The sequence below is a fragment of the Schistocerca nitens genome, chromosome 2 (genome assembly GCF_023898315.1).
Source record: "Schistocerca nitens isolate TAMUIC-IGC-003100 chromosome 2, iqSchNite1.1, whole genome shotgun sequence".
Classification (NCBI taxonomy): Eukaryota; Metazoa; Arthropoda; class Insecta; order Orthoptera; family Acrididae; genus Schistocerca; species Schistocerca nitens.
Genome location: NC_064615.1, coordinates 604,016,227 through 604,035,139, shown reverse-complemented (window position 1 = coordinate 604,035,139; position 18,913 = coordinate 604,016,227). Strand labels below are relative to the sequence as shown.

Genomic DNA, 18,913 nt, shown 5'->3' with positions numbered 1-18,913 from the left:
GAGTTATTTTCTTTTTACGCCGATTCAAGACTTACTTAGTGGCAAGATTCATTGAATCTTATTGCACTCCGAAATCACAGATGAACTAAATTTAGATAATTTATTAAATACATTTATTTTGCGACACGCAAAGAGCAGCACAGTTTTTGAATTGTGCAAGTGATTTTTTATACCGAGTAGCATTTAATTAAATAAATAATATTTTACGAATGCTTTTGAATTTTATTGTAGTTTGTGTCCCTGAAAAGTCCCATTTTTTATATTTATATTTGATATTTGCAATTTCTTCTGGGAATGGAAATCGTTTTTGGACAACTATCCACTCAGGCAAAACATGATACGCCTCTTGCCTTCTATCTACAATATTTTTGGGCAATAATTTATAAAACATAACAGCAGATAACAACAAGCATTTACTTGATGATCAGCGCACAGTTGATTCGTATAAAGTTAGGGCGACATCTACACTTTACTGTGACGCCAGCCACATTCTTATTTTGGCACGTTACAAATTATAGGGTAGATGTGTCTAATTCAGTTGTGAATGAGTGCTCCTGGAACGTTCTTTTTGTTATACGTATGTCCAGACTTCTGCACTGAACAGTTTTAGTTCATACGTCAAGTAAACACATCTCGCAGTTTGCTACTAGTTAATTCACTGGGCAAGGCAGAATGAATTATAGGCGTCATTACTAAAGAAGACTTTAGTTTTCGTAAGAAGTACAAATTTTATGACATAAATATTGGAAGAGGACAGCGTCCCTCGCCTAAATATTTCCAGATATCGTCCCATGGGAGAATATTGTATTGTATTGTATGGAACTGGGGACCTAGAAACGACGGAGAGGCTTCGGCCCCGCTGTAGCCCTCAATGGTTCACATCCACACAACAGGGTACAGCAGTCCACTCACCCCACCGCCGCCCCACGCCGAACCCAGGGCTATTGTGCGGTTCGGCCCCCAGTGGCCCCCCACGGGAACGTCTCACGCCAGACGAGTGGAACCCCAATGCTTGCGTGGTAGTGTAATTATGGTGTACGCGTACGTGGAGAAAGTGTTTATGGGATAATAAGTGTAGTAAGATATTTTCATTTTCCATATATTTTGACGTTTTCTGTGGACATTTAAGTAGATTAAATGAGATACATGCACGTACTGCACGAACACGCCCATGCGTAAATACAGTGCCAGCCGTTAGAACTGCAGCACTATGAAGATGACATGCAACTAATCTCAAATTGCCAACAATTGCAATGCACGGTTAGATACGGAAATGATCAGTATTTCTTAATTTTATCCATTGCTATCAGTGTATCTATCGTCACTGCTATTACGAAGGGCGTTCAACAAGTACTGCAACACTGCAGGTTGTTTTAATTAAAGATTCCAATATACTCTGCTATTCCCCTGTCTTCTGGCTACAAGACGTATTTTTCAACACAAGCTCCGTTAAAAGTGACGGTCTTAAGACACCTTACAGGGAGAGGCTGTGTGCCTGCATGATACCACTCTACAGATCGACGTCGGAGCCAATGTTCTGCTGCATCAATAACCTCCCCGTCACCCACGTTCTGCTTCCCGCGCAGTATATCTTTCATTGAGCCAAACGGATGCAAGTCGGAAGATGTGAGATCTAGGGTGTAGGGTGGATGAGGGAGAACAGTCCAATGACGTTTTGTGCCCTCCTCTAGGGTGCGCAGACTTGTGCGGCGCATTGCATTGTCTTGGAGAAGGAGAAGTTCGTTTGTATTTTTGTGGGGACGAACACACTCAAGCTGTAACTTCGGTTGCCTCAGAGTAGCACAATACACTTGATCGTTGCACTGTGAGGGAGGACATGAAACTGAATAACCTCTTCAGAGTTTCAGAAGACCATCGGCATGACTTTACCGACTGAAGCGTGACTCTGAACTTTTTCTTCGGAGAGGTGATGCGCCACTCCACGGATTGTCGATTTCTTTCGGGTTAGAAGTGATGAACCCAGGTTTCAACGCCTGTGACGATGGTCGACAAAAAACTGTCACGATCAGTCTCGTAACGCGCAAGTAGTTCCGCATAGATGGTGTTTTGTTAAGCGATGAGGAACCCACAGGCACACACCTTTGAGTAAGCTAGCTAGTGGATGAGTGTCTCAGCAATAGCAACAGACATTCAGTTGTGCAGTGAGGTGTCTGTAATCCGTCGATCACCTTGGGTGAGAATGTTCACATGTTTCAACACTGCAGCAGACACAGCTGTGTGCTGACGGACGGCATGCGGAAGATGGCACAGATTTGCCCAACCCTATTGCGACGCTTTGATTTCCGAGGACGTACAGTTGGAGCCCAGCTTTGTATTGTAATGAGCCCATGGAGTGTGGGAAAACCGGAACAAAAGAAAAACTAAACATCTGAGCCATGATGCTACAGAAGAATGTAGAAAATTAGATGGTTTGATTAAATTAAGAACGAGGAGGTTCTCTGCAGAACCGGCGTAAAAAGGAACATTATGAAAACACATGCAAGAAGAAGGAAAAGAAAGATATAAAATCTGTTAAGACATCAGAGAATAACTTCCGTGGTACTAGAGGGAGCTGTAGAGGATAAAAACTATAGAGGAAGACACTTACTGGAATATACCGAGCATATAACTGAGGACGTTGGTTGTAGTTGCTACTCTGAGATGAAAAGATTCATATAGGAGAATAATTCGTGATGGGCCGGACCAAATCAGTCACAAGACTGGTGACTCAATAAAAAAATCTAATGTGTACCACAGTTACTGAGAGACGTAATCCGATGCGTACGGAAGGAACTCAGAACAATGCACTTGCCAGTAAGCCGCCGTGTATTTCCGGGTCGCCAACCTATGCTTCTGGCAGCTGTAAATCAAGGTGGCCGGTGAATGCTGCTCCGTGAGACTGAGATGGGCGGGCAGCTAGACCGACCTTCCGGCAGCGCTCCTCTGTCCGGTTCCGCAGCCGGCCCTACTGCACTGACCGGCGTCCGGAAGCGTTTCGTGCGGCGCCCCACGCCTTCGTGCCTCTGCTTTCCCCTGCAGGCGCAGACCGGCGCCCAAGCGAAAGCCGCACCCCTCCAGCAGCCCGGCCACTATATAAAGCCCCTCGTGCGGTCCACGAGGCATCCAGAGTCCGCCGTCGCAGACCGCTGACACGCAGCAGCCAGCATTCGAGTACCTTGCGATGAGGATCCTGGTGAGTGACAGCCACCTACTCTCGCCCATTTGCCTCAACGTCCCGCAGCTCGCACTGCGGTGTGTGCGCATCTTCCGTCCTACCATGTGACAGCCGCGCATCGGTAGAGGAAGTATGAAGACACTGACTGAATCTTTACAATCTTTTCATATCCTCACCAGCTCCATCTACTCGTTTGCTGTACAATCTGTCGGATAGGTGGAACATCGCCTACGCTGTACTTCAAAATGTGGTCTATAAATCATACTCTTGCAACAAAATTACGGTGATTATTAAGACAGTGTGAATATCTGAGCCGCCGGTTTACGCTGCCGGCATCAATTTAAAAAATTTTCTATGTGTGTGACGGCGTTATTGGGTGAAAGAGCTCTAACGTTTCGGCTAATTTAGCAGGTTGCCTCCATCGGATCACGTTACAGCAACTAGTGCAGATGGTCTTCATCAAGGCGCCGAAGGTCAAGGTGAACCAGTGTCACCTGCGACAGTGGTTTGAATGTGCCTTTGCGAAGGTCACCTGCAAAACTGGTTGAACCATTCGATTATTTAACCCCACGGCTCTCGTACATGCCAGATTAATTTTCAGACGTTTACACTAGGTATTGTACTGTTGTTGCTGGTGTGGTCTTCAGTCCAAATACTGATTTGATGCAGATCCCACGATAGCACATGCTATGCAAGCGTCTTTATCTCTGAATAACTACTGCAGCCTATATCCATTTGAGCCTGCTCACTGTGTCCATGCCTAGGTTTCCCTCTATGATTTTTATCCCTACACTTTCCTCAAGTACCAAACTGAGTATTCATTGATATCTCAGAATGTGTTCTCTCAGCCGATTCCCTCTTTTAGTCAATTTGCACCACAATTTTTTTGATCCAGTTCAACTCAATATCTCCTCATTAGCTATTCCATCTACCAATCTAATCTTCACTATTTTTCTGTAACATCACAATTCAAAAGCTTCTGTTCCCCTCTTGCCTTACATGATTGTCGTCCACGCTTCACTTTCGCACAAAGCTACAGTCTAAACAAGTATCTTCAAAAAAGATTTCCTATCCCTTAAAACTATATTAGATGCAAAGAAATTCCTTGTTTTCGGAAATGTTTTTTAATTCAGTAGCCCGTCTGTGTGTTATATCCTCTCTACTTCAGCCATCGTTAGATATTTTGTTACCCAAATAACAAATTACAGTGTGTGATTTCCTATTCCAGTTCTCTCAGCATTACCTCATTTAACCCGACTACATTCCATTACCATTGTTCACGTTTGTTTTTGTTCATCTCGTATGCTCTTTTCAAGACATTATTAATTCTGTTCAACTGCTCCTCCCAGTTCTTTGTATTATACGACTAGCTCCCCTATATTGTACTACAAAATTATAAATATCAGTTTCTATACGAGCGGTTTTAAAAGCTCCCACAGATACCATGATCTGAGGTTATCTCTGCCAGCTCCACTGCGAAGGATTCCCGGCGGGGTCAGGGATTTTCTCTGCCTCGTGATGGCTGGGTGTTGTGTGCTGTCCTTAGGTTAGTTAGGTTTAAGTAGTTCTAAGTTCTAGGGGACTTATGACCACAGCAGTTGAGTCCCATAGTGCTCAGAGCCATTTGAACCATCCACTGCGAAGGCTGTCATCAGTTTTTAGAAAAGCAAAACAAAACTGATTTGCATTCAAACATTACTGGATGTCTGAACGCCGTGCTTAATTGATTGGAATCGGCTACAGGAAGCGATTAAGCAATTGGAATACCAATAACAATTCATCACTTTTTAAATTCAGACAAGAAGAGCAAATGACCGATATGGGGAGACAGACAGCAAGATGCAGACGCGACGCGGGATGAACCTGTACTGAGTATTGTATCTACTAACGATATAAACTTTCTAGGTAGAGCAGTTTATGGTCTGTCGCACAATTAAGTTTGAAACATAGCCGAAATACTAGCTATTGCTGTAATAGACTGTGTACCAGCAACTATTCTGTCGATAATATGGTCAGAAGTTGGCACAAAACCTTGGTGCGCTCTTTTCAAAACTTTTTCTTAGACTAGATTAATTAGATCTTCTATTCACATTTCGTTCTTTTGGAAATTAAATTCACGCTTTGTTCCAGCAGTCACCGTTGGAGAACAGCCACTGAACCCAAAATTGTAGTCGCTTTCTGTAATATACCTTGTAAAATGGTGTACGTATTCATGAAGCAGTTCTATAACTAAAGGAGAATGAATGAAACGCGACCTACTAGCCATCCTAATGTTAACCTGAAGTCATTCACAAAACTGTACGTAACGTAAACCAGTGTTCCCTACCAGCGTTTGAAACTGCCATCTTCCGTTCATAGTTTTAAATAACGTACTGTATGTCTCGATAAAAGTAATATTCCGTTCTAACGAGCCAGAGGAACGCGAATGGTTCTAACACCCGAATGTCGAGTCATGCGGTGCTTCATGGTGCCGTGACATACTTCAGTTTTCGCCAGTATTGCAGGTAATCTTCTTCTTCTCCTGCTTCGTTAGGATCCTTCAGGATCACGTGTGGCTTGTTTTGCACGTCTTCTTTCACCCACTACCGCTTCATTCTCTCGCTTCTTCTGCTTCTTTCTTCTTCTGTTAAGACAACTTTGGTTTTGGTGTCCGGCCACCTGTGAGCATCCACCAACCCTTTATACTTTTCCCTGTCCTGTACTACTGCCTGCAGATTCCTTTCTTTTATTCCTACAGCCTTCCAATCGTCTCTGACTTCCTTCACTCAGTTGTTTCTCGTATGACATGTTGCATTCCACATCTTCTTAGTCAACCTCTCCTCGTCCATCCTCGTGATGTGCTCAACAACTCATAACCTCCTCCTCCATATCTCGCTCTATATGGGTTCAATATTTTCATATAGGGTTCTGCGTATCCAGATATCCACATGTTTTTTGGTGCTCCACATGTCTCTCAAAATTTTCCGCTCCTCCTTTTCCAACTGTATACAAGCTCTCTTGCCGAGTGTGATCGTTTCTGATGCATACAGAGCAGCATTTCTAACAGTTGCTGTGTAATGTCGAAATCTGGCATTCCGCGAGAGATTTTTCTTGCCACATACCGAAGCTTCTGCAAAAGCGGTGCCCTGTCTGGTGCACTACTGTTGCTCTATATGTCACCAGGTATCTTCTCCCCCAAATAACGAAAACTGTTGACTTTCTCAACCACTTGGCCCTCTATCTTTCAGTCAGACTCAGTATTCAATGTCTTGGTCTTCTTATATGTAATCTTCAGGCCGACCTTTTCTGCTGTTTCGGCTAGATTTTTAGTGCTGTCTTTGCCTCTTCTTCTGTCTCATTTAAGAGTGCCATGTCGTCTGCGAATGCCAGGCAGTCCACTGTTGCATTATGTTTGACCTTGTACCCTATTTGGCAACGGCCTTGCCGCAGTGGATACACCGGTTCCCGTCAGATCACCGAAGTTAAGCGCTGTCGGGCGTGGCCGGCACTTGGATGGGTGACCATCCGGCCGCCATGCGTTGTTGCCATTTTTCGGGGTGCACTCAGCCTCGTGATGCCAACTGAGGAGCTACTCGACCGAATAGTAGCGGTTCCGGTCAAAGAACAACCATCATAACGACCGGGAGAGCGGTGTGCTGACCTCACGCCCCTCCTATCCGCATCCTCAGTTGAGGATGACACGGCGGTCGGATGGTCCCGGTGGGCCACTTGTGGCCTGAAGACGGAGTGCTTTTTTTTTGTACCCTATTTGCACACATTTGGTCTTCATGTTACTATTTAGTTGTCTCCACTGTCTCACTACTTCGTCCAAAACCAGGTTAAATAAAATTGGTGACAGTCCATCCCCTTGACGGACTCCTGTTTTTATTTCGAAGTTGTCTGACAGCGTACTGCGCTGCCTGATCCCGGCAGTAGTGTCGCTTAACGTTTACTTTATTATTGCATGTGTTGCAGCATACAGTCCTCTATCTTCCAACACATGAAGCAGAGTACTTCTGTCAATTGGATCGTAGGCCTTTTGGAGGTACACAAATGTCACTATTGTCTTTTTTCCTTTCCTGTGTCTGTGTACTATTATCCTTTTTATTCCAAATATCTGTTCTGTACAGTTCCTCCCTTTTTTAAAGCCATACTGGTACTCTCCTATTGTCGGCTTCAATTCTTCCTTCCTCTCTGTTCAGCAAGATTCTCGGCAAAACCTTGTACCCTATGTTTAATAGAGAGATTCCCCTGTAGTCTCCAGTACTTTCTTGTCCCCTTTCTTGTGTAGTGGTATCAGAATGGCTTCTTTTCAGTTTATGAGTATTTTCTTTCTTCTCCAGACATCCATTATTGTATTGTACATATTTCTTTCTATTTCAGGCCCACCCCACTTGATCTCTTCAGCACAGATACCCATCATTGCCTGATGCATTGTTGTTTTTGAGATTTTTAATTGCCTCTGCTACTTCTGCCCTGGTGGGTGCATTGTCTATATTATCCTGACTTTCGTCCCTAGAGCGCATGTCCCCTTTGCTGTTGGTGCTTCTGCATTAAGCAAATCCCTAAAACACCTAGCCATTTCCTCGCACACCTGTTTCTCGCCAATTTTTATTGTGTCATCTTGTCCTATTACGAAGGATCCTTTTGCCTCGAAGCCTGTAATTCTGCTCTTCATTTCTCTGAAAAAGACTTATGATTTGTGTTTCTTGATGGCTGTGTTTGCTTCTTCAAGTTTCTCATTCCATCTAATTCTCTTGGCATTTCTGATCGTTTTGCTACCAATTTTTCTCGCATTCTGGAAGTTCGACCAGTCTTCTTGCTTTTTACAGGATTACCATTTCTCCATGCTTTCCGCCTGGTCTTGACTGCATTCCGTCATTCATCCATCCACCGCTCATGCTTCCTTTTCTTGTTGTCAGTAGCCCGTCGCACTGCCTCTTCTTCCATCGTATCTCTCTCTCTCTTCCAATCACTCTGAACTACCATTCTCTTCGGTAGGTGATCTTATTCTAATACTTATGAAAAAATTAGTTCCTAAAATTGCGTGGTACATCTCATGTTTCAGAAATTGTTATACCGAGCCATTCCGCGTTATGAGAGTTCATAATGCCACTATCTCGAGGCACTCCATAAGAGGAATGTTAACCCATTTGCTTGCTGTAAGATTATTGTGACAAGTGTAGGATTAATAGTGATTGTTCCCCGCAGCTGTTAAGAGTTTAATAGTATCTTTTTTCGTCTTACTAGATCCCCTTTTATGCGTACAGTTATCATATGTGCGTCTTCCTATCCCATTCGCAAATGATACGCTGAAAGGACTACGCCCTGCGTGCGGTAGATAAAGTCATATTACCTCTCGGAAGAAAGGGTCTCAGAATCTTAAACGTAATACAAAGGTTCAATTTTCTCATCTCACAATGGAGTTTGTTAAGCGTATTGTGACTGTTGCTTCTTATAACACACCGTGACGAATCTCGCAATTTTTCTTCCCCCATCTCAGTAATGTAGTGGAATAGAGCCTATTTCCTGTGTGATAACACCCAGTTCCATCATGTGAATCCGTAACTAGGCCTCAGCTCTCTACGTTGGGATATGGCTCTAGTTGAGATCACCCTTCAGTGGTCGGTAAGGAAGTGTTCGTACATACAAATGCCGTCAGTTCTATAAGCGAGCGTTAAAAGTCACTGCGGGTTTCCAATTTCATCTAAATTAGTTTGATTTCACACGTTAGAAATGTCCGGCAAAAATCTGCGACTGCGAAAGCAATAGATTTGTTTATGCAATAAGTTTTCTCCTACCAGTCACGATTTTATTTTCATTTATATTTTGCACGGCGTATTTCGGTGAATTATTCCCACTTTCAAGTGCGTTTTCTGTATCCTGTGCCTTTTATTCTTGACGTTTTCGATGTGTGGGGTGCTGCAGTGTTCCATTATCTTTACTATATCGTATAAAAGCAGGCACAATTATTAATTAATGGTCGGTCTTTAAACAGAGTTAGTGGCGAAATTTGGGAAGAACTTATACTTACGGTTTTCTTGCGGTCCACTTGACGAGAAACTCACACATATTACAGATCATACTCAATTTTCCGTACACGGAAAACAAAATTGCAAATGTACTTAAACTAACAGTTGCAAATATGTTTTTATACGTAGCAACCTAGGTAACATTATGGGTCGTCCACATTGTACGCTTTCGTACAGAGATTATTTATCTTAAAAATCTAGAGCATTATTTGCTTGTATATATTTGCAGTGGTGCTTATTTCTGTCTGTCACTACATTTATTTAAATATACTGTCGGAGCATCTGAAGAAATATAGAATGTACTTAGAAGATACACATGGTTGTTCCGATTGCGGATCCTCGGAAAGGAATCGAAATGCAACGGGAACCGACGGTAGCCGAAAACCATGGAAAAAAATGAAGAATAGAGGACCGTAAGACCCATAAAACTTCGTGCAATGTAGTGTGCGATTCCGGTAATGAAATGGAGGAAACGAGAGCTTCCGAAACACTGAAGGAAGGAAGGAAGGAAGAAAGATTAACGTTCAACGTTTGGTCGACAACGAGTTCGTTAGAGACAGATTTGAAGGTCAGATGGAGAAACAATAAGGCAACAGGCTTCGATCTGTGCCCTTTGAAATGAAACATTTTAACTTACGCGATTGAGGGAAGACATGGGAACATGAAACAGGGAACGGATTCGTCTTCCTCCCAAATACGAATGGTGCCTAACCAGTGTGCCATCTCGGTCTGCCCCGAAACCCTAATAGAGAAACGCAAATCTATGTCAATTACCAGACACTTCAGAGTGCGTAATTTTACTGTATGGGTGCACATGTGTTCAAAATCTCATCTTAGAGGGCAGTGTCCTTATTCTCTTCAATCTCGAGAATGTGTTAGAAATTACGATGGAAAGTATCAGCAGTAGGGGTTTCGCTTTTTAATTCAAACGAGAATACCTAAAAAAATCCCTGCTGTTCTTATAATTCAAGAGATTGAGGCAACCGAGATACTTGTGAAGATTATAGCCGTTTGCAACAGCAAATTCCTCAAACACTTCCAAACCGATATCACTGATGCGCACTTTTGCTGTCAGTCTATTTTGTGTTTCTCGTAAAGCTAGAGAAATGGAAATGGATTCAACAGAAGTGAAATGTTCAAATGTGTGTGAATTCCTAAGGGACCAAAATGCTGAGGTCATGGGTCCCTAGACTTACACACTACTTAAACTAACTTAACCTAACTTATGCTAAGAACAACACACACACACCCATGCCCGAGGGAGGACTCGAACCTCCGGCGGGAGGGGCCGCGAAGTAAGTGACATGGTGCCTGAAACGGAAGTGACTGAAAACACGTTAGAACTCTTCTGAAACGTATTTCGCCATAAGAAACATTTGATGTGTTTTCGTAATGTATAATTTTTTTAGGTTGCTGTATTTATAAGCCGGCCGCTGGTGGCCGAGCGGTTCTGGCGCTACAGTCTGGAACCGCGCGACCGCTACGGTCGCAGGTTCGAATCCTGCCTTGGGCATGGATGTGTGTGTTGTCCTTAGGTTAGTTAGGTTTAAGTAGTTCTAAGTTCTAGGGGACTTATGACCTCAGCAGTTGAGTCCCATAGTGCTCCGAGCCATTTTTTTGTATTTATAAGCAACGAGAAAATTACGTTAAGTAAGAATAAGAGGCTGTCAGATAACGAGGTATATGGGGAAAAGTAAGTAAAAAATTTATTATTTCAAATGTGATCACAGTAACTAGTAATATATTCATTACGATGTGAAACAAGACGGATATAGCTTTCATGGAAAAATGTTTGCGTTTGCCTAAGGAACCATGATCACACGCACGCGTGCAACTCTACGTTCGAAGCAAATCGATGGGCACGAACGTTTTTCTTCAGGGCTCCTAAAATACGGAAATGACATGAGGCGATTCCGGGGCTGTACGAAGGGCCCCCGTCTTCTCAAGGTTGTTTCGACTACACAGCAGGAGTTTCGCCACGAAGCCCTTACACATCCTCAATACAGTCCCGATCTCTTCCCATACAATTTCCGTATTTTTGGAGACCTGAAGAAAGATATTCGTGGCCGTCGGTATGCTTCGGACAAAGGACCGCACGCCTGGGTACAATCATGCTTCCGTAGGCAGCTGGAAAAGTATTTGCATAAAGGCGTTGACTGCTTTGTCTTGGAGTGGGAAAAATATATTAACAGTTTACGGCAATTTCTGTTAAAACAATAAACAGTTTGCTTTACCTTTTCGCATCTGTCTCGTTTTCATTTGCCTTTCCCTAATAAGAAGACTTCACGCATTGGAGCTCATACTTTCCATCACTTAATGGCGACGTGGGAGCACCACTTAAATTACCAGCAGTTTTAGACGCGCCGGTACAAGCTTTCGACTGCTGCCCAATTTTGAAATTATCAAACAAAGAAAACAGCTCATAGTGCCTTTTGCAGCATTCCATGAGTGAGGGAACGCTAAGTCTCTGACAGGGCAGACTGCGTATCAGACATGTGAGCTAAAGCGGTTCCGACAGTCCGGGCACTTCACGATGAACAAAGCAGCCATTGAAAACTTTCCGTACCTGCCCGCACCACTTAGCAAACAGCATCTGCGGCACGGTTAGCGGTTGGCTGACAGCAGGCGGAGCCGCGGCTGTTTGTAAAGCGCTCTGTTGGCTCGCAAGCCTCGCTGCACTCTTTGCTTCCTTCCTGCAGTTCCCTGAATAGCGTGTTTGCTGATTTCCCCAGCTCGCCGCTAACGGCAGACACTGATGCTTTCTCCACATGCTACACGTGAATCAAGTCTGGCACTGGTTGTTAACGGACATGTTACTCCGAACCAACGCCATATATGCATATACCTGATGTCTCTCCTTTGTGTCGTCAGGTCCATTTTCTCTGATGTTTCGGCAGATATTTGTAACTGTAAATTGCTTGTAAATGGAAAGCTGGGCGTCTCATGAAAGACGTGGTGAGCAGCATTTGTTTGCACTGATTCCAGCTACACGTTGCAGAAAAGAGTATCTGCCGAAACAACAGAGAAAATGCGCCCGACGACTCTTAGGAGAGGCAGCCCATACACATATCGGTTATTTCGTCAGATAAAAGATGAACTGTAATATAAAGTACCAAACAGCTAACCGAATTTCCAACTGCTGGCTTCATATTGTCGTGTAGAGAAGAAATGCAGGAGTGTCCGAAAAGCCCTCGTATCCCTAACTCAAAATAGAACGGCACATTTCATGAAGGTCGAAATCGTGTACAGCGAATGTGGTGTCGACTGAGAATATAAAGTTTGCTGTTTAACTTACAATCTTATAATTTTAACGAGCATTAAAAGATATTTGTCTGGTACAATTTCACTCAGTGCTCTCCTTACGTCACGAACGTATGAGCATCTCAGCTGCTGTACTAGATTTCGAGCATCATTCAACGGCGCGTCAAAGGCGTTTCTAATCTAGTTTATTTCTTTTAGCTCACTTATTTCACAATACATTTGACCATCTTTTCAAACTTTTTTCAAGTATGGTTAAAGCATGACATATATAATATTTAAAAATCAGTCAGTATTTTCTTATCACGGAGGGCCTATGGATCAAGTGAGAGTAGATCATTCATGCTGTGATTTTTATACTTGTTGACATTTCACTTACATAGTTAGCAGCAGCTATTCGTGATATACTTCAGTTGTTTACTTTAAGCAGTTAAAACACATTTGTAAAACTAGAGCTCACGCTGGTCTATTTGATGCCCTATTTATTGAGTAGTTTCTAGGGAGTCCGTAGTAATTTCATTAATTATAGCACCGCTTCCTGTTCTGGAACAGAACTCAGTATGGTATTTGTTGTAGAAGCACCGGAAACACAAATTCGTAGAGCACTACGCATATTTAACGAAAGTTAATGCCTTGCTGGCAGTAGGTAGTATGCATAAAACACAGTTCATTTAAACTAAAAAAAAATTGTTCTTTTTTCGATCTACTTCCATGCGAACCACGCGAATTTGGACATTACTCTTAAAGCAGGTGCAAACAGACGCAAAAGTATGGACTCTTCCCTCGAACGACTTCTGTGTTAGTCTTTAACAAGTTGGGGACATTTTGAATTTTTTTGTCAAAATGTAAACGTGTCTGTAAAAATAAAATCACAGCGTCGGCGAAGTGGAGTACAACTGGGTGAGATAATTTTTACGGTGAAGGTGCTTGCTTGTCTTTCATGTAAAAAAATTTGATCGTTAAGTGTCTGATTAGTCTGCCTTCCCCAAGAATCAAATGAACGCTATCCAAATAGCAGGCATTTTAAGTACGAACCGCGAACGGAACACACATTTGAAGGAAATTTGCTGTAATGATTGATATAGAAATTACTGCAGCGAAAATTACGATTTTGAATAATTTTGCATGACACATAGTATTTAATGATATTTTCTACAATTAAACTGAATAAAAAGAAGAGCTACCCGGGCTCACTTTGAGCCTTTATCGTCAGCGTGATGGCAGTAAACCTTAGCTTCTGCGCTATCTCCGCATGGTCGAAACATGACAAACGTTACAAGCGTAGGTAGAATGCATAAAACTTCAACATCGATCTTCTCGGAAAGCAGGAGCTGTCGCATGGAAAGCTGCTGGCAAGGTACTCTGGCAGGTCTAACTACATTACAGTGGTCATCAAACTGCGGCCTGCATGCGGCCCGAATCAAATATTCGTGCGCCCGTGGTTCTCGGCCGTATTTTATAATAATATCCATCTAGTAACTAACAACCGAATTCAAAAAGTCAGTAACTCTAAAAGGGTCTTCAGAGAATAGTTTTCCTGCTCATAATCAGTAATAAATAAAATAGTAATAGAGACAATAATAATTCAATTTTAATTGGCGTTGGTAAATTCGGTAGTGAGCTAAGTAAAGTTGGCCGAGGGACAGAGGGATAAATAGCCACTGAGGGGTTAGAGGATCTGAGGAGGGGGCGCGGGAGGATGTTCTACTGCTTATCTTCCATTGCTGCCAAGTCATGGCCGTTTGTGTTTAGTACCGATCAGCTGCTATGGTATAAATTTCAAACAGAAGTAGCGTGGAATCGTGAATGCCCATTATAAAGACGGACATCTTCAAATGCGGTATATATTTGAAGCAAGGAATATGAAAGTAAATAAGGCTGTTGTAATAAAACGCCATGATTCGAAGAAGAAAGACAGTCAAAACATTTAGTAAACATATGTAATCGTGTTGCATATTGCACAATTCTTTTAAATATAAGCACAATTACTACTATTAATCACTTAATCTTCTGTTCACACAATACAACATTTCGCCGGCAACTGCAGTGTAAGGACTTCGGGGTCTCTAAGGGCGGCAGCATTCTGAAACAGAACAGTCTACACAAAGTGTTCCGAATAGTGCCGACTCCAAACGATTAGTATAAGGGGTTGGTGGGGGGAGGGAGGAGGTGGCTGGCAGCCAACTTACCGTGTCCTTACTACAGCTTGGCCGTCATCAGATTGGTATTCCGGGTGATCAAAAAGTCAGTATAAATTTGAAAACTTAATAAACCACGGAATAATGTAGTTCGAGAGGCAAAAATTGACACACATGCTTGGAATGACATGGGGTTTTATTATAACAGAAAAAAAAAGTTCACAAAATGTCCGACAGATGGCGAAGGGCAGCAAAACGTCAGTGACTGCGCATGACAATCGTGTTATAGAATCGCATCATCCCCAGCCTGGCTGATAAACACCTGCTGGAACGTACGATGTTTATGCAGGATGGCGCTCCACCCCATATTGCTAGACGCGCGAAAGATCTCTTGCCCGCGTCGTTTGGTGATAATCGTGTGCTCAGCCGCCACTTTCGTCATGGTTGGCCACCCAGGTCCACAGACCTCAGTCCGTGCGATTATTGGCTTTGGGATTACCTGAAGTCGCAAGTGTATCGTGATTGACCGACATCTCTAGGGATGCTGAAAGACAACATCCGACGCCAATGCCTCGCCATAACTCCGGACATGCTTTACAGTGCTGTTCACAACATTATTCCTCGACTACAGCTATTGTTGAGGAATGATGGGGGGACATATTGAGCATTTCCTGTAAAGAACATCATCTTTGCTTTGTCTTACATTGTTATGCTAATTATTGCTGTTCTGATCAGATGAAGCGCCATCTGTCGGACATTTTTTGAATGTTTGTATTTTTTTTTGTTCCAATAAAACCCCACGTCATTCCAAGCATGTGTGTCAATTTGTACCTCACTATCTACTTTATTCCGTGATTTATTCAGTTTTCAAATTTATACTGACTTTTTGATCACCCGGTATATGCGGCCCGAGAGGCTATCCAACAATATCAGTGTTGCCACTTGAACAAAAAAAGTTCGGTGACTACTGATGTACAAGGTACCTAAGACTCGTTGAAAGTGGTGATTAAGAGGTCCGGTGGTCCCCTTATCAGTACTACTTCATATGGCTCAAACGTCGGTGTGAATCCCACGTGTACGATGTCACATGCGACAAAATACGGATGTGAAATGAACTTGCGTAGACGCCATTTACCGATATCACGTGGTTTTGCAGGTAGCGTTGCTGTTGTGCGTGGCGGTGGCCGTGTGCGAAGAGCAGCCGGAGGCCGTCGAGGCGGAGCCGGTGGAGGAGGCGGCGCAGGCCGTGGAGGAGCCCCAGGCGGAGGAGTCCGAGAAGCACCACGAGAAGCGCGGCCTGCTGGGCTTCGGCTACGGCGGACTGGGCGGCTTCGGCTACAGCGGGGGCATCGGCTACGGGGGCGGCTACGGGGGCGGCCTCGGCTACGGGGGCGGCCTGGGCTACGGGGGCGGCCTCGGCTACGGCGGCGGCCTATCCCTGGGCTCCGGCGGCTACGACATCGGCAAGACCGTCGAGATCACCCGCGAGGTCAAGGTGCCGGTCCCCGTAGAGAAGGTGGTGCCCGTGCCGTACAAGGTGGAGAAGCACGTGCCGTACCCCGTGGAGCGGCCGGTCCCCTACCCCGTGGTCAAGCACGTCCCCTACCCCGTGGTGAAGCACGTACCTTATCCAGTTAAGGTCAAGGTGCCCATCCCCGTGCCCATCCCGAAGCCCTACCCCATCATCATCAAGAAGAAGGTGCCCATCCACATCCATCACTACAGTCATTACAGCCACGGCTGGCACTAGACGCCTCGAGGTCCCGATCTGGATCGACAGTTCTGAGAGACTGATTTTTTTTCTACATCCGTCGCTATTTCATCCCTTCGTACTCCTTCCAATGGCCGTGACCACGAAGGTGGTTGCTGATGCTGAAGCGAGAAGATGGCTGGGACTCATTCATATCACATCAGTGGTCCTCAGCAGAGACCCAGTCACTCACAATCCGTATCCTGCAAGTATGTAACCAGTTAGGTACATAGTGTAGGAAGTCGTGCCAGACGAAACCAACAGCTTCTCAACGGCAGAGGAAATTCGTCGTCTTCTAGGACAGCGACGGTGACCAGTTGCCCCTCCAGCCCCACGCCTCAAGTCCCTCGCTCTCGAGTTCAGCGGGTAGCCGCCCCCACCGCGTACCTGAACGACCGGCCGTACCGCCTCTTCTGCCGCGGGCTGCCAGCGCTCGGCAAGCCTCGCCGCACAACGCGCCGCCAGACGGAGCCAGCTGACAGAGCCGTCCACAGGAGTCGGTCAGCTGTCAGCACCGTGGACGACGTCATTCTCAGTTTATCGTGCACTTTTCTCTGTTATTTGTTGTGTTTTCATTTCAGTTATATGTACAGATCTCCCATTTTGTATTAGTCGTATACATGTTATTAAACATGTTTTTTGTACAGTATTTTGTGTCTTAAATATTTCTTTCCTGTTCTCACTAGACATTACCCTCTGTGATTCCTGATTTTTGTACTCTCCCACGTCAAGGCTGGGTCATTTCTTCACCCGGAGCGACACTATTAGTATGTTTTTTTCTTTTAATTTACGTCTATGGTCACAACCCTTTGTTTAACAGATTACCGGTTTCGGTCTTTAATGACCATCATCAGATCTGCAGCAAAAATGGGAAAAATATAAATACTCTCGCAAACTGTATACAGCTAAAGAACAATACGTAGACCATAATGAAAAGTAGTACTGATAAAATTTACATTTGTGCGCTTTAAATATGAAGAGGCATACCTGTTTCATAAAAATAAAGTCCTAATGTACTGCAGCCGTAGTGGCATCGTCAAATGTTAAATGCGGAATCAGTACCAGCATCGTCAAATACGTATAAATCACATCACATGCACGAGTCAGTAATACTACTGTTGAAAACACTCTGCCGTACAGTAGCCACAAGATGTTTGTGTTGTAAGTGCACCAGTTTTACGCATGACTCTAGTATGTTCTTGTTCCTTCTTTATTCATTTCATAGACTGCATTAATCAGATAATGTGGATCATCCACTGTTACGCAATTTTATCATTCTTTTCTTGCAACGGAGTACCGCAGGGTACGAAAGGCCCTCTGCCGGTCACGTTCCTCCAACTACTTCCCGCCTGTGCGGAATTCTGGCTTTAGCGCTGACAGAGGGCGCTAATTATGTGCAGCACTATGTTTCCTTTCATTTGTGGCTCCTTTAGCGATTTGTTTTATGTTGTTTAATATTACCCGGTGCACTATCAACGGTGTTTAATACTGATGTCATTATCTAGAATATTGGCACTAGAGCACATGCCAACCACTGTTTTTTCAGCTCTTCCTCTTTTTAACAATATTACTTTTGTCGTGTTCTTCTTTTTATTGCTTTTTATTACTGTAATGCCTTTTATACTTTATAAGTTTATTATAGATTTCAACTATTGTATCCCCCTTTATTTTCGCTGTTTCAATTACTTATTGAAAACTAGTGTATGCCGACATTAGCGACATCTGGTGAACTTAAAATACAAACATCTTGTGGCTACTGCACGGCAGCTTGTTTTAAACAGTAGTATTACTGACAACATGACTCGTGCATGTGATGTGATTTATATGTATTTGACGATGCTGGAGCTGATTCCGTATTTAACATTTGACGATGCCACTATGGCTACAGTACATTACGGACTTTGTTTTTATGGAACAGGTATGCCTCTTCATATTTAAAGCGCACAAATGTAAATTTTATCAGTAATACTTTTCATTATGATTTATGTATTGTTCTTAAGCTGTATATAGTTTGCGAGTGTACTTATATTTTCCCCATTTTTGCTGCTGATCTGATGATGGTCATTAAAGACCGAAACCGGTAATCTGTTAAACAAAAAGATTGTGACCATAGACGTAAATTAAAGGAAACTTATTACATATACGGGTCACTGTGTTTTTTCGCGACGATGTGGCAGCCTGTGAGACTATTAGTATGGACCTGCAGGTTGGAGGATGAAACGAGCGGAATCCGGACAGTCCTACGCTTGAGGTACCAATAAACAATGCCTAACATCACCAAGATTACAAATACGATGGATGAGGTAGTTCGCACAGCGATGAGTCAAAAATGGTTCAAATGGCTCTCAGCACTATGGGACTCAACTTCTAAGGTCATTAGTCCCCTAGAACTTAGAACTAGTTAAACCTAACTAACCTAAGGACATCACACACATCCATGCCCGAGGCAGGATTCGAACCTGCGACCGTAGCGGTCTCGCGGCTCCAGACTGCAGCGCCTAGAACCGCACGGCCACTTCGGCCGGCCCCGCAGCGATGAGTCGGTGCCGATGTTCGGTACGATATTTTCATATGCCCATGC

General features: G+C 43.8%; 1 protein-coding gene and 1 pseudogene across 1 annotated transcript; both read left to right on the top strand.

Annotated features, from left to right (window-relative positions):
- Window positions 1–3,136: 3,136 nt before the first annotated feature.
- Window positions 3,137–16,981, top strand: LOC126234513 (cuticle protein 79-like). Its single transcript, XM_049943210.1, has 2 exons — window positions 3,137–3,193; window positions 15,739–16,981. The coding sequence occupies exons 1-2, from the start codon at window positions 3,182–3,184 to the stop codon at window positions 16,330–16,332; spliced, it is 606 nt and encodes a 201-aa protein (XP_049799167.1). The 5' UTR covers window positions 3,137–3,181; the 3' UTR covers window positions 16,333–16,981.
- On the top strand, window positions 6,586–6,702 carry LOC126238657 (5S ribosomal RNA; annotated as a pseudogene).
- Window positions 16,982–18,913: the final 1,932 nt, after the last annotated feature.